This window comes from Lontra canadensis, unplaced genomic scaffold (assembly GCF_010015895.1).
Source record: "Lontra canadensis isolate GAN:19392208 unplaced genomic scaffold, GSC_riverotter_1.0 scaffold103, whole genome shotgun sequence".
NCBI classification, from domain to species: Eukaryota; Metazoa; Chordata; class Mammalia; order Carnivora; family Mustelidae; genus Lontra; species Lontra canadensis.
The window spans coordinates 2,455,850-2,482,877 of record NW_022631097.1 but is presented as its reverse complement, the minus strand read 5'-3'; the positions used below and the strand labels follow the sequence as shown (position 1 = coordinate 2,482,877).

Here is a 27,028-nt window from a genome sequence, read left to right as displayed (position 1 = left end):
ATGGTCAACTCATCTTCAACAAAGCAGGAAAGAGTATCCAATGTAAAAAAGTTGGGGTGCCTGGGTGGCTCAGTGGGTTAAGCCTTGGCCTTCAGCTCAGGTCATGATCTCAGGGTCCTGGGATTGAGCCCCGCATCAGGCTTTATACTCAGCAGGGAGACTGCTTCTCCCTTTCTCTCTGCCTGCCTCTCTGCCTACTTGTGATCTCTTGCTGTCCAATAAATAAATAAAATCTTAAAAAAAAAAAAAAACTAAAAAAGTCTCTTCAACAAATAGTATTGGGAAAAATGGATAGCCACATGCAGAAGAATAAAACTGAACCACTTTCTTATACCATACACAAAAATTCAAAGTGGATGAAAGACCTACCTGTGAGACAGGAAGCCATCAAAATCCTAGAGAACATAGGCAGCAACCTCTTTGACATCAGTTGTAGCCAGCTTCTTATAGACATATCTCTGGAGGCAAGGGAAACAAAAGCAAAAATGAACTCCTTGGACCTCATCAAGATAAAAAGCTTCTGCTCAGTGAAGGAAGCTGTCAACAAAACTTAAAGGAAACCTACTGAATGGGAGAAGATATTTGTAAATGACATAGCTGATAAAGGATTAGTATCCAAAATCTATAAGGAACTTACCAAACTCAACACCCAAAAAACAAATAATCCATTTAAGAAATGGGCAAAAGACATGAGTAGAAACCTTTTCAAAGAAGACATCCACATGGCTAACAGACACATGAAAAGATGTTCAACATCACTCATCATCAGGGAAATACAAATCAAAACCATGATGTGATACCACTTTGCACCTGTCAGAATGGCTAAAATTAACAAAACAGGAAACGAGATTTTGGCAAGGATGAGTAGTAATCGAAATCCTCTTACACTGTTGTGGGAATGCAGCTGGTACAGCCACTCTGGAGAACAGTATGGAGGTTCCTCAAAAAATTAAAAATAGAACTACCCTATGATTCAGCAATTGCAGTACTAGGTATTTACCTAAAGGATGCAAACATACTGATTTGAAAGGTCACAAGGCACCCTAATGTTTATAGCAGCACTGTCAACAATAGCCAAATTATGGAAAGAGCTCAAATGTCCATCAACTGATGAAAAGGTAAAGAAAAGATGGTACACACACACACACACACACACACACACACACACACACAGGAATATTACTCAGCTGTCAAAAATGAAATCTTGCCATTTGCAATAGCATGGATAGAGCTACAGTGTATTATGCCAAGTGAAATAATAAGTCAGACAAAGATAAATACCATATGGTTTCACTCATCTATGGAGTTTAAGAAACAAAACAGATGAATTAGGGGATGGAGACAAACCATGAGACTCTTAACTATAGAGAACAAACTGAGGGTTGCTGGAGGGGAGGTGGGCAGGGGATGGGTTTAATGGGCAATGGGCCACTTGTGATAAGCACAGGGTGTTACATTAAGTGTTGAATCACTAAATTCTCCTCCTGAGACAGTATTACACTATGTGTTAACAAACTACAGTGTAAATAAAGATTGATAATAGATAGCATTTAGCTCTGCTGTCTTATCTATTTAAGCTGAATTTCATTTCAGTAAGTGTCAATGGAATATATTTAAATATGCTCATACAAATAGCGGGGGAGCCTCTACTGGTCCTTTTTATATAAGGACAAGTCTGTGACAAGTAGAGCAATTTTCACCTGAAGTGATAATGTTCTCTCCTGTTGTCTGAAGGAGTTGGAGAATTAAGTAGCAAATGTAATTTCCAAATCAGTGGTTCATGAATACAGAAGACTTGTGACCATTAGCTCAAGAGATTTACGATGTTTTCTTATCAACATTTGTTTTTACCTTGTTTTTGCATGTGAACATTAGTTTTAAAATGAGAATAAGTGTATCATATAACACTCTGTATGGAAAGAAAACAAAATACGACAAAAAAGGAGTAACATTGGCACCCAAGTCAATGAAATCAGTAGCAATCAAACTGTTATCAAATTATTATTAGTATCAATTCCTACTCTCACTTCAGTGAGTCAATATTTAGTGGACTACATAAACTTGAATTATATTCTACAAGTATTAGTTCCTTATACTAAACTGCCTATCTTTATGCCCCTCCATCCCACCCCTTACCTGATTCCTTCCAGTCAGCACCAGAACATCCTTATGCACTTAAAGAAATTAAAAATCTCCTTACTTTTTTAAGTGGAAGTTTACTGGGAAATAGTCTCTGAGTAGTGAATAAGAGGGTATGTTCTAGATCAACAGACTTAAATTCTAATTTTTCCTGGTTTTATAACCTCAAGAAGTTTCTTAGTCTCTTTCATCCCCACTTTAAAACAAGATAGTAGGGCACCTGTGTGGCTCAATTGGTTAATCGTCTGCCTTTAGCTCAGGTCCTTGATCCCAGGATCCCGGGATCAAGTTCCTCAGCATCAGGCTCCCTGCTGGGCCAGGAGTCTGCTTCTCCTTCTCCCTTTGCCCCTGCCCTTTGATGATGCTTTTTCTCAAAACAAATAAAATCTTTTAAAAATATTAAAGATAAAACAAGGTAGTAATGCCTGCCTTTATGGGATTGTTGAAAGGATATAATAAAATAAGGTGTCTTCAATGTTTATAGTATCTGTTTAAACTGATTAGGAGCATGGGCTTTAAGCTGAGTTTGCATACCCAGCTCCGTTAGTTATCTATGTGATCTTGGGCCAGTTAGTCTTTGTTACCTTACTATGTGTCTGACATGCTGGAAATTTATAACTGAAAATAGTAACATTATTTTAATTGCTGTATGTTTTTTAAGATTTTACTATTAACTGAATCTTGGCCTCTTATTAGTGAGATTATAAATTAAAATAAATAATGCCTTTTAAATCATAGTTAATACAGATTTTAGGAAAGTGTCATTAATTTGGTGCTTCAGAGAAGATTTTAGGAATAATATTTAAATCCACAATACTGATATTTAACTCAAAGCTCAGGCTTTAAAAAAAAAAAAAAAAGAAAGAAAGAAAAAGAAAAAAGCTCTGGCTTTGAGGTATCCTTTCATGATAAATACTTTCGGAACACATTTTAGGATTTGAACAAAAATGCTGTATTTACCAGTTGTGAAAACTTGAGTGATGTCTGTGGCTAAAACCTCAGTTATTTTATATTTGATTGTTTTTTTTTTCCTTGTAGGATGGAAGGGTGGGGAGAATTCTAGGGGAATTTTGACCTTGTGGCAGAATATTAGAATTAGGAGTAGGTTAATTCAGCATTTTTTCTAAATCATTAATATAAATATGTAATTTTAGGAATTAAAAGTTATTTTTAAGGTGAATTCATAAAGTAAAAACTGAAAAGGAAGTTTAGATTATTTTAAGAGAAAAATATCTAAGATATAAGAGATTAATCTGTAATACTTTTAAAAAGAGACTTATTTTCAAGGACCTTAGAAGCACTCTTCATTTCTGAAAAGAATTACCTCCACAAGCCTCATTCCCCTGCATTAACCTTCCACACTATCAGGAGTGCCTTAAATGCCAGCACCTGCCAACTTCCTGCTCATCAGCTGTCCTACTCTGTGAAAGTAATCTCTGAAACCACCAGAGATCTTGTTCTTTCTCATTTTTTGCATTTTGTTTTACTGTACTGTTTCTTATATTTTCTAGTTAAACCATAAATTCTCTAAGATGATAAATCTGTGTGGCCATTTGCATAACACGTTGCCTAAAATGTTCTCTAGCACATAACAGGTACTCATCTAAAATTGCATTACATGCAATTAATGTTATGAACACATAACATGTTAATGTTATTAACATTAATGTTAACATGAACACACTAATTATAATTATTCTGATCTATTTAAGCAAGTCTCTTGAGTTTTTTCATTATGTAATTTGAGTTAGCTTTTCTGTGAATTGAAAGTACAATGACAACGTGTTTTTTAAAAATATTTTCCAATTAAATCTTTTCAGTGATATGGGATGTCTGGGTGGCTCAGTTGGTTAAGCGTCTGTCTTTGGCTCAGGCTATGATCCTAGGGTGCTGGGATTGAGTGCCACATTGGGCTCCTTGCTCAGCGGGACTTGCTCCATCTCCCTCTGACTGCCACTCCCCCTGCTTGTGCGTGCTCGCTCACTCTCTCTCTCTGTCTTTGGCAAATAAATAAAATCTTTTTTTTTTTAATTTTTTTTTAAATAAGTATTTTCAGTGATTTATATTGATCTTCTTCCCAGTTAAGATTAATTGGTATTATGTTATCAATAAGATGAAATCCAGCTAAGCAGTAATGCTTTCATAAATTTTAGAAAGAGTACATCAACTATTTATCAACACCAGAATAAAAACATGGAATTATCAGCAAGTAATTTTATTTTCTTTTTCATTAAGATGCTTCCTTTTGATGTAAAATATTTCTGAAATATACTAGGTGAAACTTCTGTCTCCTAATGAGCGATGTTTTATCAGCTTAGTGTTTAATGACCTGCAACTATAGTATAGAATACTTTTGCTTTTCCTGAACTAGATACTATTTAAATTGAAGTTATTCATTGTATTACCATATTTTATGTAGCATATAGTTATTTCAAAGTACATGACCTATAAAATGCATTAAGTTAATTGAAGTAAATAAACCTGATCTTGGCAGTCTTGAGCACAGGACAGTTTTTTAAATTACACTACCCCACCATAGATTACATGAGTGTTTCTTTAATATCATATATTCTCTGTTCACAATCATGAAAATAATTGTTAAAATTAGTAAAATTCATAATGAAGTATATCCTTTGTAGAGAAGAATTTAATGAATTTTAAAGGCATTTTTTTCCTTTACATAAAGCAAAAAGAACATGCCTCCAAATCTACTTCCTCTACATCCTGCAACTATGTCCATCTTCTCCACCTTCACTTTGTTACAGAAGTATTGTTCCCTATGGCAGAAATAGTCCTGCCTCCCTGTATAGGCCCCAGGCTTCTTTTGTTGCCTTCCCAAGTCTTCTCCACTCCAGTGTTATTCCCTCCCCTTGCCATATTCTCTTTCTGAGCACTGTATCATTCCTCTCTTTATAATATCAACATCTCCCATATTTAAGGAAAGACATTCCTCCTGTGACCCTACATCCAACTCTCTCCATACTTTGTAATCCCTTTTCATAGTCAAGCTCTTTATTTTGTGTTGTGCTCACTTCCTCACCTCCCAGTCATCCTGCAGCCCATTTCAGTCTGGCACCCATTCTCCAACAACACCACTCTTGTCAAGACCATCACTGACCTTGTTGTCAGATCCAGTGAAGATATTCTGTATTCTTGGCACCCATGACCCCAGCAGTACTAACACTATTACCTGCACTCACCTCAAACCAGTCTCTTCTTTTGGTTTCTAGGACCCCATACTTCCTTGGTATTGTTTTCTTACCATCCTAGTGGTTTCTTCTCTGTCTCCTTTGGTGAAATTAGCCGGAACCACCTCAGTTGGGGAAATCAAACAGGTCATTCTGATGGGGAGAGTTTGAATAAAGGGCTGACTCATCAATCCTAGCAAGCAGTGAGAAACTATATATCTCACAGGAGATAATGGAGTTGGAAGGAAGATATAACAAACTAGAGGAAGTGGGAGGTCATCTGGCAAATGAAGGGTGATAATTTTGAGGCCTAAAGTATAATGTGGGAGTTAAGATTTCAAAGAGCAGTAAGCAAATATTCATTTCTTTGGTATAGAGAAGATAGCAAATGGTGGTAGAGCTTTTAGGTTATAATGGAAGATTTTCTTTATTCCCTTCTTTTGGGTCAAGGAGGGATTTTAAAAGGTTTTGTTCTGGTGCACCTGGTTGGCTCAGTCAGTTAAGCCACTGCCTTCAGCTAAGGTTGTGATCCCAGGTTCCTGGGATCAAGTCCCGCATCGTGCTCCTTGCTCAGCAGGGAGCCTGCTTCTCTCTCTGCCTCTGCCTGCCTCTCTGCCTACTTGTGATCTCTCTCTGTCAAATGAATAAATAAAATCTTAAAAAAAAATAGGTTTTGTTCTCTTCTTAAAATTGAGGGCACTGTTCTCTTCATTCAGCCTCTGCTTGCAGCAGCAAGGTTCATGAAGCAGTTTTGCTGTCAGCATATGAGGAATCAGAGAGGCATTTTTGTGAGAGGCATCCAGTCAGGACTCTGTTAGAGTGTGGCCCCTTCTGGAAATCGTGGTTCTGGTTTCTAGGAGCAGCACTGTGACTCTGTATGTCTTGACCAGCATCACTGCTTCTCTGCCATAAGGGAGATAAAATAAATGTTTATTTTCAGAGGATGCTGAGGAGGATTATCAGTAACTTCTTTATTTTAACTTTCAGTTACAGGCACATATATTCTATATGTCTGTTTCTGTCTCTCTTTCTATATATATACCTTTTTAACTGTCAAGGAGATAAATTCACCAGCCTACTCACACGTTTTCCTATTGGATAGTACTCTTTCCCTGTTCCTTACATAGCTGGAGAGTTATTTATATTCTCAGAATGAATAGGGCCATTGTACATTTCCAAGATTTCTAAAAGCATTTAAAGTCAGTATTTCTAGATGGCTGGGGGGAGGGCCCTTACTGATGCACTATTAGAAAAATAGAAAGTGGAATCCACAGCAGAAAGTTTGGTATTTTTTCCTCTAGGCAAAGTGCATGAGGTTATTAGTATGAAAAAGAAAGGAAAGGAGATGATTAGAGAGAAAGGGAGAGAGAGGCTTTAAAAGGAACCAGGAGGAATAACTAACTGCAAGGATAATAATAGAGATAGCATTCATTTCAAAGTCAATCAGAAGGAATAAATGATTCGTGCTGGGCACCTGCAGGAGGAGAATTTTAAACCTTTCTACCATACAGGAGCGTATGGAAGAACAGCCTTCATTAATAAAAGACTGGTAGGGAAATCAGGACTCAAAGTGTGGCTTAACAATGACAGGAAAACTAAGCAGCTGTCAGGGAAATGAGGAACAGCAGGGCTGCATACGTAGGAAGAATTAGAAATGCCATGAAAGGGCAGAGTAAGAACTGCTAGCTCACCACTCTTCCAAACGCTGGTTTCCCTTAACGTGGGGCTCTCCTGTGCTTGCTTGTTTTCTACTCTGGCTGGGGTCTCAGTCCCAACCCTTCACATTCTCCATTCCTCGGACACATCTACTGTACCGTGCTATAGCTGGGAAAAGAGCACCCGTCCCTAAGGATGGGAAGTGTCACAGGCCGAATGTGTGGAGCTTCACAATTCCTGTATGCCCTGGAATTTGTAAGTTTCTTTAACACCTACTTTGTCTATAAAATAAAGGTAACAGTCTCTATTTCGACAGTTATGGTGGGAATAACATACATAATGCTTTTCCGCCGGGCCTTGAGATCAAGTGTCACTAAAAGATCTTTTTATTATTACTAGGCAAATTCATGTGCCACAAGTTCTCTTGGATTCTTTGAAACTACATCCCAGTTCTCTTGGAACATCTCTTTCTTTTGTTGGTTTCTCTTCCTCCTGTGCATTAAGCATTGATATACTACCTAGGATCTGTCCTTTGCTTACTGTTCTCCTCCTCTTGTTTAGTGCCCATGTATACTGCTGCTGACTCTCAGATCCCCTTCAGTTTCTCCAGCCCAGGATGCTCTTCTGAGTTTCAGGCTTCTGTATCCAAACCAGCTGCCAGATCCCGGCTTGTGGGTCTCTGTTTCCTTGAGTTCATCATATCCCAAACTGAACTCACCATCTTCTCCCTAAACCAGCATCTTCTTTTCTTGGTTTCATTTGGTAGTACTCCTTTTCACCCACCTCAACAGAACCCAGGAAATGTCTTTGAACCCTTTCTTTCTTTACCACTTAGTCCTTCAGATGCAGTCACATAACAAAGTCTTCCTATTTTTGCCTCTTAGGTATTTATCGAATTCATCCTCTCTTCTCCCTACCTCTAGAGAATTTACAGGAAACAGATCAAGAAAAAAATCTTGGGGAGTATCTTAACAACAGTTATTTCTGTTTTTCTATGAAACTCTGAAATACGTAAGTTGAAATGTACATTTCCAGCTTAAAGAAAAGACACTAATATGAACATTATATGGGAGAGATTCAACAGATTCACTTTTTTCACATATACTTCTTTGTTGATATTAATGAAGTCACTTGAAAAAAATATAAAATTTAGCTACATTGGGAGCAGTGTAAAATATTCCATTTTACCATGTAAAACAACTATCAAAATTTATACCATATGCTAACTAGCAAATAATAGTATATCCTTGAAATAAGAAAATAACTCATCTTACCATACATTATTACAAAGAAAAATATAAGTTATAACTATTGTGCATTTTTTGAACTGAACAGAATTCTCAGTATAATATAGTCCTTAAGGATGTACTGAATATAAATTAAAAGATACATTGTAAGATATATAAGTATATTCTTATGATGAATTTGTTAATTTCTCTTTGGGAAACAGAGTTCTCAAAATTGCATTCAGTAGCAAGCCATATTTTAGAATGGTTTCAAATTTAAAATATTTGTAGAGAAGCATACTAAAAGAATTTAGTCCTCTCTTCTAATGGCCTTTCCTTACAGATTCATTAACACATTTTTAAATGTAATTATTTAAAATACTTCACCTATTTAACATGCACTTTTAAAATATTGCCATTTAACAGCATTTACTTTACAATTAAATATAAGAAATATATGCATTAAACTGTTTCTCCTACATTCTGAAGTGTCAGTTTTCTTTAAAAGCATTTTCGGAGGGCAGATGCCTAGAATGCTGTTGTAGAACTATATTGTTTATAATCTATCTTGAGAGTATAGGTGCTGTTTTTACATTGTCTCAACTCTGTTTATTGAAGCTTTTTAAGTCAGCATTTCAAAGAATGACACTGGAATTTTCTTTTTCACAAAGTCCCCTTGTAGAGGACATGTATCTGTGTGTAGAGAAGAGTGAGGCCTCCTCTTGGCACCAAGCCCATGTCAATCTAGCAGTTTGGCCATTTTTTTCATGGTGCCGTATTCCTTTGAAAATTGGAAAGGGGGAAAAAAACCTATCCTCTGCTTTTTTGAGTCTGCCAAGGAATGAAATACTTTGATCCTTCAACTTACATTAGAGTACTTCTCTCAGGTAACAAGGTAATGACAAAACACATTTAATTTCTTCTCCCTCCTTATAAACACTGAATTTTTTTAAGGAAAAATATCTGAAGACATACTGTGGGCTTTTTTAGTAAAAAGAAGTACACCTGCTCCAAAGTAAAAACCAAAAAGTTGGTAATGCACAAAATTACGTCATTTAAAATATGTACCTGAAGTTACTTGTAACTAAAACGTTGAATTACCTAGATATAAAGTCCTTACCTGCCTTACTGTGAACTTGTGCCCTGAGTCTATGTGTTTCTTGATTGGGAGCCAGTAAGGCAAATCCTCTGCCATCACCCTCTGCAGGCTTTTTTCCTCATGTCTGGGCTACCATATTGGCCTTATTTCCCATTGCTTCTTCCACATAGACGTTATTTCACTTTTCAATTTTCGTATTTTTTATTTAGGTTTCATATTCAGCTTCATCTGTTATCCCACACCTCTTAATTAAAATTTTCATCCATATTTTTGAAGACCGTTTTTAGAATTACTTCCTCTAGGACATCTCTGATCATCTAAACTCTAGAAATGATTTCACGTATTTCTAAAATCTGTAACTTTTACTATCATTCTCTTTCAGTAGTGTTTAGCATTTTTTATAGACATTTTTATTCTGGCCTCCTGACTATTAAGAATTCCTGCCAGAAGTGTGCCCAGGTGCCTCAGTCGGTTAAGCATCTGCCTTCAGCTCGGGTCATAATCTGTAGTCCTGGGATCAGGTGCTGTGTTGGACTCCTTGCTCACTGGGGAGTATGCTTCTCCCTCCCCCTCTGCCTGCTGCTACCCCTGCTTGTGCTCTCTCTCCATCAAATAAATAAATAAAATCTTTAAAAAAAAAAAAAAAAAAAAGAATTCATGCCAAAAGTCAAACCTGAATCTCAACACACCTCTGGATCTAAGTAACAGTTTATAGAAAACATAGAAGTTAGAGCAGCATGTAAAATGACACCAAGAAGATGCAGTTAGCAAAATATTCTAGACTTTAAGAAACTTTATAGGTCAAATGACCAGGCATCTTTAAAAATTAAGTTGGAAGGTGAGGGGGGAGGGTATCTGGGTGGCTTAGTTGGTTAAGCATCTGACTTGATCTCAGCTCAGGTCTTGATCTCAGGGTTGTGAATTCAGGCCCCACGTTAGGCTGTACACTGGACATAGAACCTTTTTTTTTTTTTTTAAGGTAAAAAAAGATTTAAGACAGAACAAAAGAAAAATTTAAAACTTGTAAATCAAAGTACACTATGAAGAGAGTAAAAAGGCAACCCACAGGAAAGGAGAAAATATTTGCAAATCATATATAGGGGGTTAAAATCCTATATAAAGAACTTCTATAACTCAACAAGGAAAAACAAACCAATTTTAAAATGGGCAAAGACTCAAATAGACATTTCTCCAAAGAAGATAGTTGACTAATTTCCATGTGAAAAGATGCCTGACATCATTAACCATTAGGGAAATGCAGATCAAAACCATAGTGAGATGCCTCTTAATACCATTATTATCGAGAAAAAAACAAGTGTTGGCAAGGATTTGAAGAAATTATAACCTCTGTGCACTGTTGGTGGGAATGTAAAATGGTGCCACCACTTTTGAAAAAAGTACAGAGGTTCCTCAGATTAAGCATAGAATGACCATATGATTAAGCAATTCCACCCTGGGTAAATACCCAAAAGAATTAAAAGCAGAGACTCAAACAGGTACTTGTACGCCAATGTCTGTAGCAGCATTAATCACAATAGCCAATAGCTGGGTAGAAACAACCCAGATGTCCATCAGCAGATGGATGGATAAACAAAATGTAGTATATACATATAGTAGAATTTTTTCAACCTTACAAAGGAATGGAATTTTGACACATGCTACAATGTGGATGAACCTTGAAGACACTATGCTAAGTGAAATAAGCCAGACACAAAAGCACAAAACTGTATGATTCCATTTATATGAGGTCCCTAGAGTAGGCAGTTTCATAGTGACAGAAAACAGGTTACAGGGGTTGAAGGCAGTAAAGAATGGAGTTAGTGTTTCATGGTTGTGGGGTTTCAATTTTTGATGATTAAAAAGTTCTGATAATGGTTGCAAAACACTGAATACTTAATGCCACTACTCTGCACATTTAAAATGGCTAAAATGGTAAAGTTTTTGTTACGTGTATTTTGCCACAATAAAAAAAAAAGTGACTTGAGATCCTCTGACCAAGTGCAATGCAAGGAACTTTTTTGAATCCTGATTTGAGCACACTTGAAAAAAAATTTTTCTGAAACAGACATTTGTAAAAGTGATGTGAGTTTGATGATATTGAGGAATTATTGATAATTTTTTATAAAATATATTTTGGGGAGGGAACAGTCTTTTTAGAGATACAGCTTGAATTTTCTACTATGAAATAATATATTGAGATTTGTTTCAAAATAATCCGATGCGGGTGGGGGAGTGGCGCCTGGATGACTCAGTCTGTCAAATGTCTTAACTTCAGCTCAGGTCATGATCACGAGGTCCTGATATAGAGCCCTGAGTTGGGCTCATGCTCAGCAGGGAGTCTGCTTCTCCTCCCTCTGCCCGTCTGCTCCAGTGTGCATGTGCATGGTATCTCTCTCTCTCTCTCAAATAAGTAAAATATTTAAAAAAAATAATCCAGTGGGAAGTGGGAGGAAGGGAGTGAAAAGAGATATAGATAAAACAAGATCTGCCATGAGTTAATTACTGAAGTTGATCTGTGTAATATAGTTATTATATTCTCTCTCCTTTTGTTTATCATTGAAGTTTTCCATGATGAAGATTTTTTAATTGTGTGTTTTGCTATTATATCAAACTTTTGATCCAGGGAGGAAATTATTTTTAGCTTATCAGGAAGCCATGATTTATAAGATACTGTTTCTGTGTTTATATTATATATTATATATTTATATTCTTTTCATTGCAAGTACTAAAACCAGGCACTATCAATTTGAGCAAGAAAGGGGCAGATGTAGAGCTAGCTAGTGGCCAGACACAGAGCTAGCTTCAAGTTCAACTTAATTCAGGACTCAGACATCACCAGTATCCATCTTTCAGGCCTGCTGATTAAAGATTGGCTGAATTTTCAGGCCCTAAACACTGGCTGGCTGACAGTTCCAGGCACTCTCTCCATTGCCTCGCATTCCTAAGTGAAACATTCTCAAATCATCAAAGCCCAGCGGGGATGGGGGAAGACAAAAATAAATAAATAAATAAAGTCAATGATTCAGCATTGTCATCAGAAATTCCACTCAGAGTGACCCAGCTTAGGTCAAGGCCTTCCCTGAACTAGTCCCTGCAGCCAGACTAATGGAACCTGCTCATTATCTTGGGTCAGCCTTTTGCCCATCTCTCCACCAGTTCAGTTAGAGTACAATGATTGGCTTAGACCTGTCAGCATCTACCATCAAAGGTAAGGATGATTGTCCTACCAAAACTACATGTTTGAGAATGGGGAAGCAATGGTTTCCCGAAGGAAAATCAAGTTACTGCTGCAAAGATCTAATCTCATTTTAAATAATATAGTTTGACCTTTTGTATATTGAGATCTCTGTTACTCTACTGAATTTTTAAATTTGCTTTACTTGAGGTGTTATTAATAGTGTAATTTGGGGAGAAATTGTGTGAAGTGCCATGCAAATAAAAACCTGTAGCGGATACCAGTTATTTGCTAGCCAACAGCCATTCCCCTTTTTTACTAGTAATGGTAACCTGATGAAAAAACATAGTATCTTTTTTAAGTACTAGTACTATACTTAACTCTCTATTATAGAAGTTTTCCACTGAATCAAAGAGAGATAAAGTAAAAAAAAAAAATTTTTTTTCTTTCTTTCTCCCCTCCACCTTTTTTTGAGGTGGGGAGGATAGAGGGGGAGAGAGAATCCTAAGCAGGCTCCACGCCCAGTGCTAGATGCAGGAATCAGTGTCACGACCCTGAGATCATGAGCTGAGCAGAAATCAAGAATCAGATGCTTAAGCAACTGAGGCACCCAGGTGCCCCCAAATGTATGTGTTTTTAATTAGGTGAAGTTTCCATATAGTATCTATATATGATTACTTCTAAACCTTCTAAAATTTACCTTCTGAGGGGAAAAAAAAAAAAAACTTCTGATGTTTTTATTTTATCTCTTTCAGGACTAATTTCGTATACTGAGTATCTTTTCTTGCTTACAATTCTCACTAGTAAGTACCCCACTGTTTTTCTCAGTGATCATGTGGATTCTCTCTTCTTACCAAACAAGGTTTTGGAAGTATGGTATTTATGTCTTTATCATTGAAACATAATTGCTACCTTAGTTTCTATATCAACAAAATGATACTGTTGAATTAGTTTATCCCTCCAGCTTCCTTTGTACTGTGGCTCCCGATAACTCTGTCTCCTTAAAAGACTTTTGAACAGAAGAGAATCAGACTTAGCCTTCACATGTTTAAAAAAAAACCCTTATCAGACATTCTTCAAAATTCCTGATCAGTACTCTTCAGATTGGTCATGAAAATCAAGGAAAGAATGAGAAACTTTCACAGCTTGGAGCAGAGTAAGGAGACCTGACAACTAAATGCAGCATGGTTTCTTGTATTTGATCGTAAAGTAAAAAAATTAGCATTAGTGGAAAAACTTGAAATCCAAATAAAGTCTATAGTTCAGTTTAAAATGCTATTACTAGTGTCCATTTCTTAGTTTTGACAATGATGCTGTAGTTATAGAAGATGTTAACATTAGAAGAAGCTGGCTGAGGGATATATGAGAACTCACTATACTATCTTAACAACATATCTACACATATCTAAAATTATTTCAAAATAAAAATTTTTTTAAAAACCCTACTCTGAGAAAGGGAAATAAAGAGTAATAATCAGTATGAAAGTAGCCAAGTTACTAAAAGAATATAGGAAAGCCCCTGATAGAGTTAAACAAGTTCTCAAGTTAGTTTTGCTTTGAAAAGTAGAGCACTTAATAGTAGAATAGCACAGCCATGAAAATACATCAGCCTTTGAAAATTGTTATAATAAGAAATCATTTTTTGTCTGTTTAGGCACTTGTATAATAATTTCTGGAAGTTTTTTTCAAATTTGAAGACCTATAGATCAGTAAGCAATTTACATTTCACCAACATTGAAATAACTATTTACTTTTCACTTAATTGCAGAACCCCATACTGGGTTTCATGTTGCTTTTAAAATGCTGGATGCAGATGGTAATGAGATGGTTGAGAAAAAGGAATTTTTTAAGGTAAGTACATTCTACTTAGTTTGTCATAAAATAGTTGGATGCTTGTGTAATCTTACATTTCCATAAAAATCAAAATTATATCCATTGCTTACATATGAAATGTGAAGAAATCATTAATACATTCAAAAGTGTTTAATTTTCCATAATACAACTGAGGAAACTGTTAAGGAACAGAGCATAAGATTCCTATGGGAGAAATGGCTTATGCATCTACATTTTTTAGGGTTTTATTTTATATTTACAGATAATAGGGTCTCATAGATATGTTCAGAATTATTCTTATATACCCTACCCCCAAAAAAGGAATAAGAAAAATTAAAACTTAAGCCTTCATAAAGAATTGGGGGGGGGGGCCTGGGTGGCTCAGTCATTAGGTGTCTGCCTTTAGCTCAGGTCATGATTCCAGGGTCCTGGGATCAAGCCCCACATCCTTGCTCAGCGGGAGGCCTGCTTCTCCCTTTCCCACTCCCCCTGCTTGTGTTCCCTCTCTCACTGTGTTTCTCTCTGTCAAATAAATAAATAAAATCTTTAAAAGAAAAAAAAAGGAATGGGGGAAAAATGAAAAAGCTACGAATAGGTATAAATGGGTGCAGATTTTCCAGGAATTTGCTAAAGCTATTATTTGAAAAGCTAAAAATATGTTTAAATGAAAATATGTTTCCAAGATAAGTGTAAGGCATACAACTATTAAATTTCACTCCATTCCAGGAATGTTGATGGTAATATTTTTTAAAAAGTACCTCTAGGGGGCTCCTGGGTGGCTTAGTCATTAAGTGTCTGTCTTCAGCTCAGGTCATTGGAACGAGCCCCACATCGGGCTCCCTGCTTGGCGGGAATCCTGCTTCTCCCTTTCGCACTCCCCCTGCTTGTGTTCTCTGTCTGTCAAATAACTAAGTAAAATCTTTTTTAAAAAGCCTCTGCATATAAACCGTTAGGTATTTTCCAGAGTTAAGTGTTTTTAATGTATTGGAGTGTTTTGTGGAGAAAAAAATAGAACATGTAGATAAATATATAATACAGCGTTTGGTACATACTAATTTCTTAGAACTACCATTGATAATTACTGAGTACCTATATAAATGACTACTTTATGACTTTCTTTTTAATGACTTTTTTTTAAGTGTTTGAGACATGAAGCAAATGGAACTCTCTTACAGTGCTTGTGGGAGTGTGAAATGGCATACACATTTTGGAAAACAAAATTGGCATCTTCTTGATATATACTCAGCATATGATATGGCAATTCCAGTCCTATGTATTTAGTCAAAGAAAAGAAAATACATGTTCACCCAAAGACCTGTATGTGACTATTCTTAACAATTTTATTCATAATAGCCCCAAATTGGAAACAACCTAAGTGTTCATCAAGTGACTAGATAAAGAAATTGTATCCATACAGTAGAGTACTACTCAGCAAAAAAAAGGAACAAATTACCAGTAAGTACAACAACATGGATAAATGAAGTGAAGGAAGAACTGTACATACAGTGTGATTCCTTTGATATGAAACTCTAGAAAAGAAACATACCTGTGCTAACAGAAAGCAGATCATTGGTTCCCTGGGGCTGAGAGGGGGTAAGGAATTGACTACAGATGGACTGTAGCTTCCATGAGGTAATCTCTTAAAGTGCTAGGAATATTACAGACCTTGATTAGGATGGTAGAGACATGGGTGTATATATTTGTTACAACTCAAACTGTGTATTTAAATAAGTGCATTTTATTGTATACAAGTTATACCTCAGTAAACACCTTTGATAAGGAATCATTCTACAGGCTTTGCAAATTCAGTTACTGAGATATGTGGTTTTATATACAAGAAACTGTCTCAAAAACTACAAAGAACACAGCAAAAGGTTCTAACTAGAGAATAAATTTATAAAACAGTGGGATCCAATAAAAAGTAGGCTTACTTAACATTATAGAAATGATCTGGAAGAGGGTATAAAGAATGTATAAATCTAAGCATTTGGGGGAAACTAAGGTAAATGACATGAACATCTATGTGAGTTGACAATAAAGTAGCAGATGCAGTTCTCAGTGTTTTAGCTTAAAGTGTAGTAGAACCCATCTTGCCTGGTGTGGCCACTATCAGTAGTTCAGTTAATTTAAAGAATCTGTTAAAGGGGGAATAATTTTTAAAAATAAAGATACCTAAATAACAGACATTTTAATTAAATGCACATCCATTTTAGAACCAAGGCCTCTTTTTTGAAGATTTTATTTATTCATTTATTTATTTATTTATTTATTTGAGAGAAAGAGTGCATGCACACATGCACAGAGGGAGAGCAAGAAGGAGAAGCGACTCCCCAATGAGCAGAGAGCCCAACGCAGGGTTCAGTCCCAGGACCCCAAGATTATGACCTGTGCCAAAGGCACATGCTTAACCAACTGAGCCACCCAGGCATTCCAGAAGCAAGGCCTTTTCTTTGAAGTGGAGCCACTGATTGAAATCACCTGTTTTTCTTGCCTGTGTATGCCTATAATTTATCATCTGCAGTTTCCAGTTTGTTTAAAGTACAGGAAAAAATGTAAAGACAGGTATATGAGGCAGTCTAAATGTAGGATCCTTCAAGATCTTTGTGATTTTTCCTACTCTTTACAGTCTTAGCCTATTTAGAAGCAACTTTTTTCTTTGGCAGTTCGCCTTAATAACAAAAACTCGAAAGTATTCCTCCTCCCTTTTTTATCTCACACATACGTGCACGCACCCACACCCCTTCTGTGTTTAACCAAGGCTCATAAACTCAGAGAATCAAGCTGACTACCAAAATAGGAACAGGTGCAGGATATCCCATCATGGTTTTTTTGACATTGCAGTTTCTAATGGGATCTGGCAGCTGCAGGTGATACTGGCTCACATACTTCAGAGTGTTGGGTTGGCAGATCTAAGAGACTAAGTTTTATGCTTTTATATGTGGAGTTTATATTACCATTTAGAAAAAAGATTTACACAGTCTCTGTGCTTAATGCTTCCATTTCAGGCTTTTCTGATTTTTCACCAAATTTACTTGTCTTTGAAGCTACATTCTCACCTAAGCCAAAAAGGAAGACCAATGTCCCATTGTCCCCGTGTAGTTAACTTCTCCTCCAGCAGGGCGCATGGGTGGCTCAGTCAGTTAAGTGTCTGCCTTTGCTCAGGTCTTGATACCAGGACCCTGCTTCTCCATCTCCCTCTGCCACTCCCCCAACTTGTGTGCTCGCACAAATAAATAAATAAGATCTTTTAAAAAGCAAACTTCTCCAGCTTTCTGGTGTTTCCAGAAAACTCTGTTACTTCACAGTAATATTTAATAAAATTAAGTAATTATAGTAACAAGTGCAATGAGCATAATTGGTTTGGAAACAGAAAAGACTTAAACTAAACAAACATTGAGCTCAGCTGCTGAGAGCAGGAGTGTGCAAGCATACTTGAAATTTGCCAAGAGCTTTCTGTGAATATCTGTCATGGAGTTCTACAGGGGGAGCAGAGAGCATCAGTTAATCTGCTGAATTGGTTATGTGGAAGCCAGTTAAGATTTTTTTTTTTTTTTTTTTTTTTTACCTTTTGTTTAGGGAGAAAGAACCCAGTATACAATCATAGGGAATTGAATTCTGGAATATTAGAAGGGAATGAGTTCAGCATAACCATAGACTAGCCTCAATATTTCAAATCAGTGTGTAGGTATAAAATTCTAGAAAGTATCCTAAAATACATAAAAAATATACCCTCACACCAAAACAGATAAATTTGGATTTTTGTGTGGTTAGGAGCACTTCATGAAACACACTGAACTGAAATAATAGGAGGTGAGGTTTTAAAAATAGGACTCATGGTGGGGTGCCTGGGTGGCAGTCAGTTAATTGTCCAACTCTTGGTTTCAGCTCAGGTCGCAATCTCAGTTTCACGGGATTGATCCCTGCATTGGGCTCTGTGCTCGCTCACTCGCTCTCTCAAATAAGTAAATGAATCTAAAAAAAAAAAAAATGGGACTCATGGAAAGGCAAATACTATATGGTCTTTCTTTGTGTGAACTCTAACAAAAAACCAAGCTCATAGAAAAAGAGATCAGAGGGGCTCCTGGGTGGCTCAGTGGGTTAAAGCCTCTGCCTTCGGCTCAGTCATGTTCCCAGGGTCCTGGGATCGAGCCCCACATCAGGCTCTCTGCTCAACGGAGAGTCTGCTTCCTCCTCTCTCTCTCTCTGCCTGCCTCTCTGCCTACTTGTGATCTCTGTCTGTCAAATAAATAAATAAAATCTTTAAAAAAAACCGAGATCAGATTTGTGGTTATCAGAGGCAGGGTTGGGGGGAATGGGAATGGGAGGAAGGTGGTCAAAAGGTACGAACTTCCAGTGAGAAGATAAATGGGAATGGGAGGAAGGTGGTCAAAAGGTACGAACTTCCAGTGAGAAGATAAATAAGTACTAGGAGTGTAATGTGCAACATGACAACCATAGTTAACACTGTTGTGTGATGCATAGGAAAGTCATTAAAAGAGTAGCTCCTGGGATTCTCATAACAAGGAGGAAACATTTTTCTTTTTTTTGCTTTTCCTTTTTATTGCATGTGTATGAGATGATAGATATTATCTAAACTTACTGCATAATCATTTCTTAATAAGTTAAACCATCATGCTTGTACATCTTATGTCAGGTATATCCCAATGCAGCTGGATAAAGCTAGGACTTACAGACTATTAACATACTAGAAAGATTAGTGAGCAAAGTCTATAAAGTCATAAAATAACAAATTTTCCAACACAAACTAAAGAAGACATCTTGCTGAAACCTGTCATGACAGAAGTTAGAATTTATAAGAGTAACATTAATATGTACTTAGTTGGCAGTATCAGACAATGAAATGTCTCATATAAATGATTTTTTAAATTGAGGCTTACCTTTTTAACATGATTAAATTTTTAACATTTGTAACTTTTTTGATAAGCCCTTCAAGAATATATGTATTTCCATCTTTTCAAAGTAGTTAATAATGTGCATAATTTATCCTCTTTTTTTGACAGCTCAGGATTATCATTATGAAGGTCAGTTTCATAGTGATGGGCTAGTTAGATTTTGAGAGTCTATTAAGGGCATGAGTTACTTAGCCTTACACTGAATGGCCTTAGACTTTCATGCTTTTAATTTGTATTTCTGATTTTTGTCCTCATTGTTAGGATAATAATAGTTCATTATCACTGGTATCAGTGGTAATGAACAGTTGATCTTTCTGTCAGTTCCAGTCATCTAGTTTTTCTTCTAGTCTCCAGTGCACTGGGAAAACAGGCAACAAAGTTTGCTAGAATTATGTATAAAGTACAGAATCTATACTTGCGCTGTCCAGTAATGTAGCCAGTAGCCACATGTGGTTACCAAGCCCCTGAAATATGGTGTCTAAGAAAGTTGAGTTTCTAAATTTTAATTAATATAAAATTTAAATTTAAAACCTGACATTTACTTCAGATATTGGAAGATTTTCACATATGTTTGAAGCAAGCTGGGTATATGGATCTACTTTTTTTTTTAGTTTTTTTTAATTTATTTATTTGACAGACAGAGATCACAAATAGGCAGAGAGGCAGGCAGAGAGAGAGGAAGGGAAGCAGGCTCCCTGCTGAGCAGAGAGCCCGATGTGGGGCTCGATCCCAGGACCCTGAGACCATGACCCGAGCCGAAGGTAGAGGCTTAACCCACTGAGCCACACAGGCGCCCCTGGATCTACTTTTTCAGTTGTAAATTTTACAAAATCTTAACACAGATCAGGTATTTACAGTGAAGATGCTGTGAATGTAAAATGCACACTAGATTTTGAAGAAAAAATTATGTAAAATATCTCAATTTTTATATTGAATATATGATGAAGTAATAATGTTGGGATATTAATTCATGTTCATCTGTTTCTTTTTACTTTTTTAAATGCAGCTACTAGAAAACCTAAAATTACTTCTGTAGCTCCATTATATTTCTGTGGGACAGCCCTGCTTTCGAATATATAAGACTATAAATTCTGAAAAATCTTCATAAATATTTTATTATATGCCCCTCATGACAACTGTTTCCAGTGCTGAAAAAGATCTTTCTCATGGGTTTGCAACTTAAGAAAGCTGGAGGGTTCCAGAGGATTGAAGTTGCTTGAAGTATACTTTTAGATACTTGAAGTTTCATTTACTGTTTAGAAAAACAGGTAGTAATCTTACAGGATTCACTTTATCAAAGTGGTAGAAGTTAAAAGTAACAGAAAGCTATAAAAAAAACTATACTATGTGACTGCTTAAAGAATATTTGGAAGGTTTCATAAATTCAAACATGTTATATGTAAGAGATATGGGTTTGAAAAAATATAAATTATTCATTACCAGAACGCCTGGGTGGCTCAGTGGGTTAAGCCTCTCCCTTTAGCTCAGGTCATAATCTCAGGGACCTGGGATCAAGCCCCGCATCAAGCTCTGTGCTCAGCAGGAAGCCTTCTCCCTCTCTCTCTGCCTGCCTCTCTGCCTACTTATAATCTCTCTCTGTCAAATAAATAATAAAATATTTTTTAAAAAGAATTGTTTCATTACAACATCATTGTGAATAAATGTTAGCAAATCTGCTTGTTACAAAGGAACAGTATGGATAAAGTTTACAGTTGTAGAAAAATGTAAGGTAATGATCTAGTTAATGAAAGATGCCTGGAATTCTGCTGAGAAGTTAAAGGTACTTGTGAATAGACCCAAAAAAAAAAAAAAAAAAAAAAAAAAAGGATTTCTAGATATTATGGCTCTTACTCAGGAACTCAGGTTAAAAAATACTCAAAAAGCAAGCAGGAAAGGAAGTATAAGATAGTCATCATAAATTTATCTTTAAATTCTATTTCATTCAGACTAAGGAAAGCAAAAATAAACATACTGCTCTATTTAGCATCAACAGTGATTAAATAAACATTATTAATTATCTCTTGGGAAAACAAACTTTATAAAATATAGACCACTATAAAAACACTGTTGCTGTTCTTGTATGGTTGGAATGTGAACAGAGACCTAAGAGACAGAATCCCCTAATGTGAACTGAACACTGCTGTCAGGAGAAAACATCAGGCAGTTAAGGAGATTGTAGCACTTCAGTGCTCCAAAATTCATCTCTGACCACAGTATGAAAGCTGAATTAATAGAAAAGAGATTGGAGGCAGGAAGTTTGTTAAGCTTTAGTGTAGTCAAATTTACAACTGAGTGAAAAGTTGGAAATATAATTGGGACGTGCTGTGGAATAGGCTCTGTAGAACCTAGTTTCTGGCTGGATTGGAGAGATTAGGAAAAAGGAGAAATCAGAGATTACTCCTTTTTCCAGCTAGCCTAACTAGGAATAATGATAGTACTAACTGATCTAAGAGAAAATAAGGTGACTTCTTATTGAGGATTGGTTATGTTCAAGGTATATGTTACATTATTACATCTTTACAGCAGCCTACAAGGTTGAGTAGTAATATCCCCATTTTAAAGATGAGAAAATTGACACTTAACCAAATCCATTCAGTTCCAAAGCCTTGCTCTTTCCTCAATGTTAGCTTGCCTCATTTGAAGGAGAGTGCAAAGGACAACTAGGCTGAAAAATACCTTAACTCTGAGCTTAGAAATCTGACCTTTATAAGCTGTTGGGACACCCTGTAGAGATAGAGAAGTGTAGCAAGCAACTGTCTGGAGATAAGAATATAGCCAGGATTAGGAAGCATCCTGATAGAGGTGATAATTAAGTCATGAGAGTATGTGACCTAAAGGGTAGACTGTAGAGTGAAAAAGGTAAGATCTTGGAAAACAGTTGCATTTAAGAGGTCAAAATGAGACTGAGAAGCCAAAGAATGAAACTGAGAAGCAGCAGAGTACCAGAGTACCAGAAGCAGCAGAGTACCAGTACCAGAAAGTATGAAGAAAGCCCAGAGAGTGCAGGATAATGGAATCTAGGGAAGAAAAGAGCAACAATGAGGAAGTGTTTAATATCAAACTCTTTAGGATAGCAACAGAGTAGAGAACTCCTTAAATTTTGTAGGTCTTTGGGAACCATTACAGAAGCACTTTGAAAAGAGTAGTAGAGACCAGTTCCACAGAGCAAAAGGCTAAAGAGGAGTAGATAGAAAATGCAAAATCAATGCCAGTAGAAAAAAATTCTTCTGCGATGCTGGATGTTTAAGGAAGGAAATTGATATTAGTTTAAGGTAGAAAACCTGTCTGTCTGCACAAGTAGAACCTGAAATATGAGTGTGATAAGTCACAAGGTACCATTACATCCTACCTAACTGTATCTACCTCAGGTCTAAGAAGAAGTTGTATTTAAGATTGTTATTCAAGTTGAGGCTAATAATTAAGAAAAGGATATTCTACATGAAGGTAAAATTCTGTTACACAAATTAAACTCGTTAGAGTGTGCACAGACCATAATTCCCTCAGACCTGGATGAACTTTGTGCTTCTGTTTCTAGCAGTCACTAGGCATAGGGAACCAAATCTTAGAAGTACTTTATCCACTATATATCTCCCTAGATTTGTAAAGTTGGAGGTGATTTTATAAAGTGGACATAATAGAACCTCTGGCAATATCACTGTCATATTTACCAAACCAAAGTTCTGATTCACTATTCTAATATTTGATGATAATCAAGTCTGAATGACAAAGCCTTTAAAAGAGACACTGAATGTGAAAAAAGGCGATAGAAGGCATGTTGTTTTTCTTTTTGTCTTCTTCAGGTCTCTTCTAACACTGAAACAGTATCCTATTGCAAGAGACTAGGCTTATCTCTTTTACTGTATGTACAGTCTGTATTCCTGAAATTGTTGAGCATATCTGCTTTAAAAGTTTTCAGATACTTTTTCTCTAACTTAACATGCTGAATTTATGGAACGCTTTCAGAATACTACAATTTTTTCCTTAAATGTTTGGAAAATTTTTAGATGATCAACTCATTAATTAAGAAAACAAGGAAAAGAGCATGTTAGGATATGCTGCTGATTTTTTTTTAAGTGTAAGATTATAAAGGTCAACATCTTAAGCCAATACAGGGTTCTTTATGCTGATCATAGAAATAAAACAGTAAACTTGATAATTCATAGAGCTATTAAATTGATATAATCAATTTAAATTAACAACATAAAGACGATGGGGGTGTAGAAAGACCCTAAACTCACACCAAATCTATAGCTCCATATGGGTCAAAGCCCTCTGAAAAAGATCTCAAAACTAGTTGAACAGGTCCTCTACACCAAAGGATAAAAAGGTCACCTTGGAACAGGAGAGTTAGAGACATATTCTTAGAAAAAAAACCTTACCCCAGCATGGTAACCCACTTAACATCAGTGGAGAGCCCATCCAGACAGAAGGCCAATGAGTAAATGTCAGCCTTAAAAAAAAAATTAGACCAGATAGGCTTAATGGTATATATACAGGTATTCCATTCAAAAGAAGCGGAATACACATTCTTCTTAATTGTGCATGGAACATTCTCCAGGATATTCTCAAATTTAAGAAGATTGAAATCATATCAAACAGCTTTTCAGGCCACTATGGTATGAAACGCCACATACCCATACCCACATACCCATACCTACTACTCAGCAGTTCTTCTGAGTATCCCAAGAAAATAAAAACACTATTTCAAAAAGATATGATATGTGTACCCCTCTGTTTGTCTTAGCAGCATAGCTATAGCCAAGATATGGAAGCAAATAAAATATTCATCAGCAGATGAATGAAGAAGTGGTATGTATATGTGATGCAGTGTTACTCAGCCTTGATAAGGCAGTCTTGCCATTTGTGTCAACATGGATGGACCTTTAGGATATGCTTATGCTTAATGAAATAAGTCAGTCAGAGAAAGACAAATACCGTATGATTTTACTTATACGTGGAATCTAAAAAACAAAACACGATCAAACAAAACAAATCACCTGGATGTAGAGAACAGATAGGTGGTTGCCAAAGGAGAGTGGTTGGGAAAGATGAGTAAAATGGGAGAAGGAGATTAAGAGGTACAAATTTTCAGACATGAAATAAGTAAATGATGGGGATATAATATATAGCATGGTGACTATAGTCAGTAACATTGTATTTGCATATTATGTAACCTTATGGTGATGGGAAAACTAGATTTATTGTGGTGATATTTCATTATATATAAAAATACCAGATTATTATGTTGTATACCAGAAATTAATATGCCATATGTCAATTATACCTCAATTCATTTTTTTTTTCATCATGATAAGTGTACTTTTTAATCCCCATCACCTGTTCCCCCAAGCTCCCACCCATCTCCCCTCTGGTAACCATCAGTGTATTCTCTATGTGTTAAGAAACTGTTTCTTGGTTTGTCTCTTTTTTTTTCCCTTTGCTCATTTATTTTGTTTTCTTTCTTAAATTCCACATATGAGTAAGATCATATGTGACCTCAATTTTAAAAACTACAGCATAGAGTAAAAGCACATTTACATTAATTAATTGAATAACTGTTTCATTTCTGTGGTCATTATTTAGGAAACCTAAGTATGTAACATTTTGTATTTGAAATTTTACTGAACAAATCTAGCAGTTCTTCTCAGATTAGAAGAACATATTTAAAGGGCATGGATTTTTTGTTTTGTTTTGTAGATTATCTGAATGTTTCTCTGGTAAATTTTATTTATTGCTGTTCCTACCGTAAGTGCTAATGCATGAGAGTAGGTTATGAAAATTACTTTAATTCCCAAAACATAGATATAACAAATTGATTTGAACAGCAAATGCGAACGTAATGATGAAATATGTTAATATAAAGTCTTTTAGAAATGTCCTAAAATATAAATTGCCTCTGTTTATTTTCGTGTTATGCAGTACATTCATGTTTTATTAATATCGAGATCTCGAAACTGTTGAAGTAATTGCTTCTCTATCGCAAGAACAAGTAATATAGCAACTATCTGTATAAGCTGTTTTCTGTCAGATAATAATAAACAATACAGCAGTGATCAAAGCCAGCAAAAGTTAATACATTTAATCTTTACCTTGATAGATGGCACATCTGCTTCTTTGGGCTAAGTGCCAGGGTTTTAGTGCACTTTCTTTAAACAATACCTTAATGACATGTCTGTTTACTAGTGTGAATTTCTCCTTAGGTGGTCCTTTTATTTCACATCAATTTCATACTGGCAGGAAGGATTGTGCTCTTAATATAGTTGTGGTATAATTTTATCATGCCAAATGTATGTGCTAGTGTTATTATTATTATAACTTATTATATTATTATTATAACTATATTATATAATAATATACTTATTGTAAATAATAAAAGCCTTCAGTAGAATTTATTCTTCTTGATTTGGGGACAGTGTTCTTGTTTCAGAATTTAAGCTAACATTATTCTGAAAGCAAAAATAAGTCAATCATACATACATTTCTTCATTTTCAGCCTGTGATTGAAAATATGGATCAATATAAATTTAAATAGTCAACTTGGCAGTACTTTTTCAATCATAGAATTTGTATTTGGTGAATGTGTCCTCCTCCTCCTTTTACCATTTATGTATTATGACAATTTTACTTTCTGTTTCTCTCAAAGCACCCCTTTTTCTTCCACAGACTTTGTTCTTCCCTCTGCCTGGAATGTCCTTTCCCCATTCCTTTGGTAGCTTTTATCATTCACATCTCAGCCTAAATGACATGTTCTCACTATGAACTACACAGAATAAACCTATGTAACATTAACCCATACCTAGCAATCTTAGAATCCTGTTACCCTAACTTTTATTTTATCTTGGTCTAGTTATATACTTGACATTATTTGAAATTCTCTTATTTGTTCAGTGTTTGTTATCGCTAGCCCATTAAAATGTTAAGTTTCATGACAGTAAGGATATTATCAGTCCTTAACTGCTTTATTCCCAACACTTAGAACAGCACTTTCATTACGTGATAGGCACTTACTATCTTGCTATGATGAATCAGTATCATGTACAGCCATTTTAGAAACTGTCTTAAAACCAGAGAGTCCTTTTGGCATAAGAGAATGCAGTTGACCCTTGAACAACATGGGTTTGATCTGCACAGGTCCACTTAGACGCAGATTTTTTTTTATAGTACAGTACTGTAAATATATTTTCTCTTTCCTTATGATTTTCTTAATAAATTTTCCTTTCTCTAGCTTACTTTAAGAACACAGTATATAATACACTCAACATACAAAATATGTTATCAGTAATGCTTTCAGTCAGCAACAGGCTATTAGTGATTTAGAGGACTCAGAAGTTATGCATGGTTTTTCAACTGCACAGGTTCGAAATCCAACCCCTGTGTTTTTCAAGGGTCAGCTGTGCTAGTATAAAATGCATATGTTCTTTTAAATGAAGCTTTTACTATAGAACTAAATGTATAGCACTATAATCTTCAGAGTACATTAAGACCTCTCCCTCAGTACAGACCAAAATGTTTTAGGTAAAACTCTAAGATGACAAGGGTTTTTTTTTTTATTCTTATTTTAAAATAGAGCATAGTTGACACAATGTTACATTAGTTTTAGGTGTACAGCATAGTGCTTCAACAGCTCTGTGTTATGCTATGCTCACTCTAAGTATAAATACCATCTGTCACCATGCAGTGCTATTATGGTACCATTAACTGTATTCCCTATGCTTTTATTTTTGTGAATTATTCATTCCATAACTGGAAGCCTGTATCTCTCACTTGACTTCACCCATTTTGCCCACCTCCCCCTCCAC

General features: G+C 35.8%; 1 protein-coding gene across 2 annotated transcripts in view; it reads left to right on the top strand.

Annotated features, from left to right (window-relative positions):
- MICU2 (mitochondrial calcium uptake 2) overlaps positions 1-27,028 on the top strand; it is a 152,398-nt gene that overhangs the window by 83,870 nt on the left and 41,500 nt on the right. Inside the window, exons 5-6 of one of the 2 annotated variants that reach the window (XM_032838185.1) lie at positions 13,239-13,286; positions 14,252-14,334. In XM_032838185.1, coding sequence (XP_032694076.1) covers positions 13,239-13,286; positions 14,252-14,334 — 131 coding nt within the window. The remainder of the gene's footprint in view (positions 1-13,238; positions 13,287-14,251; positions 14,335-27,028) is intronic. The other variant, XM_032838186.1, reaches the window with a different exon arrangement.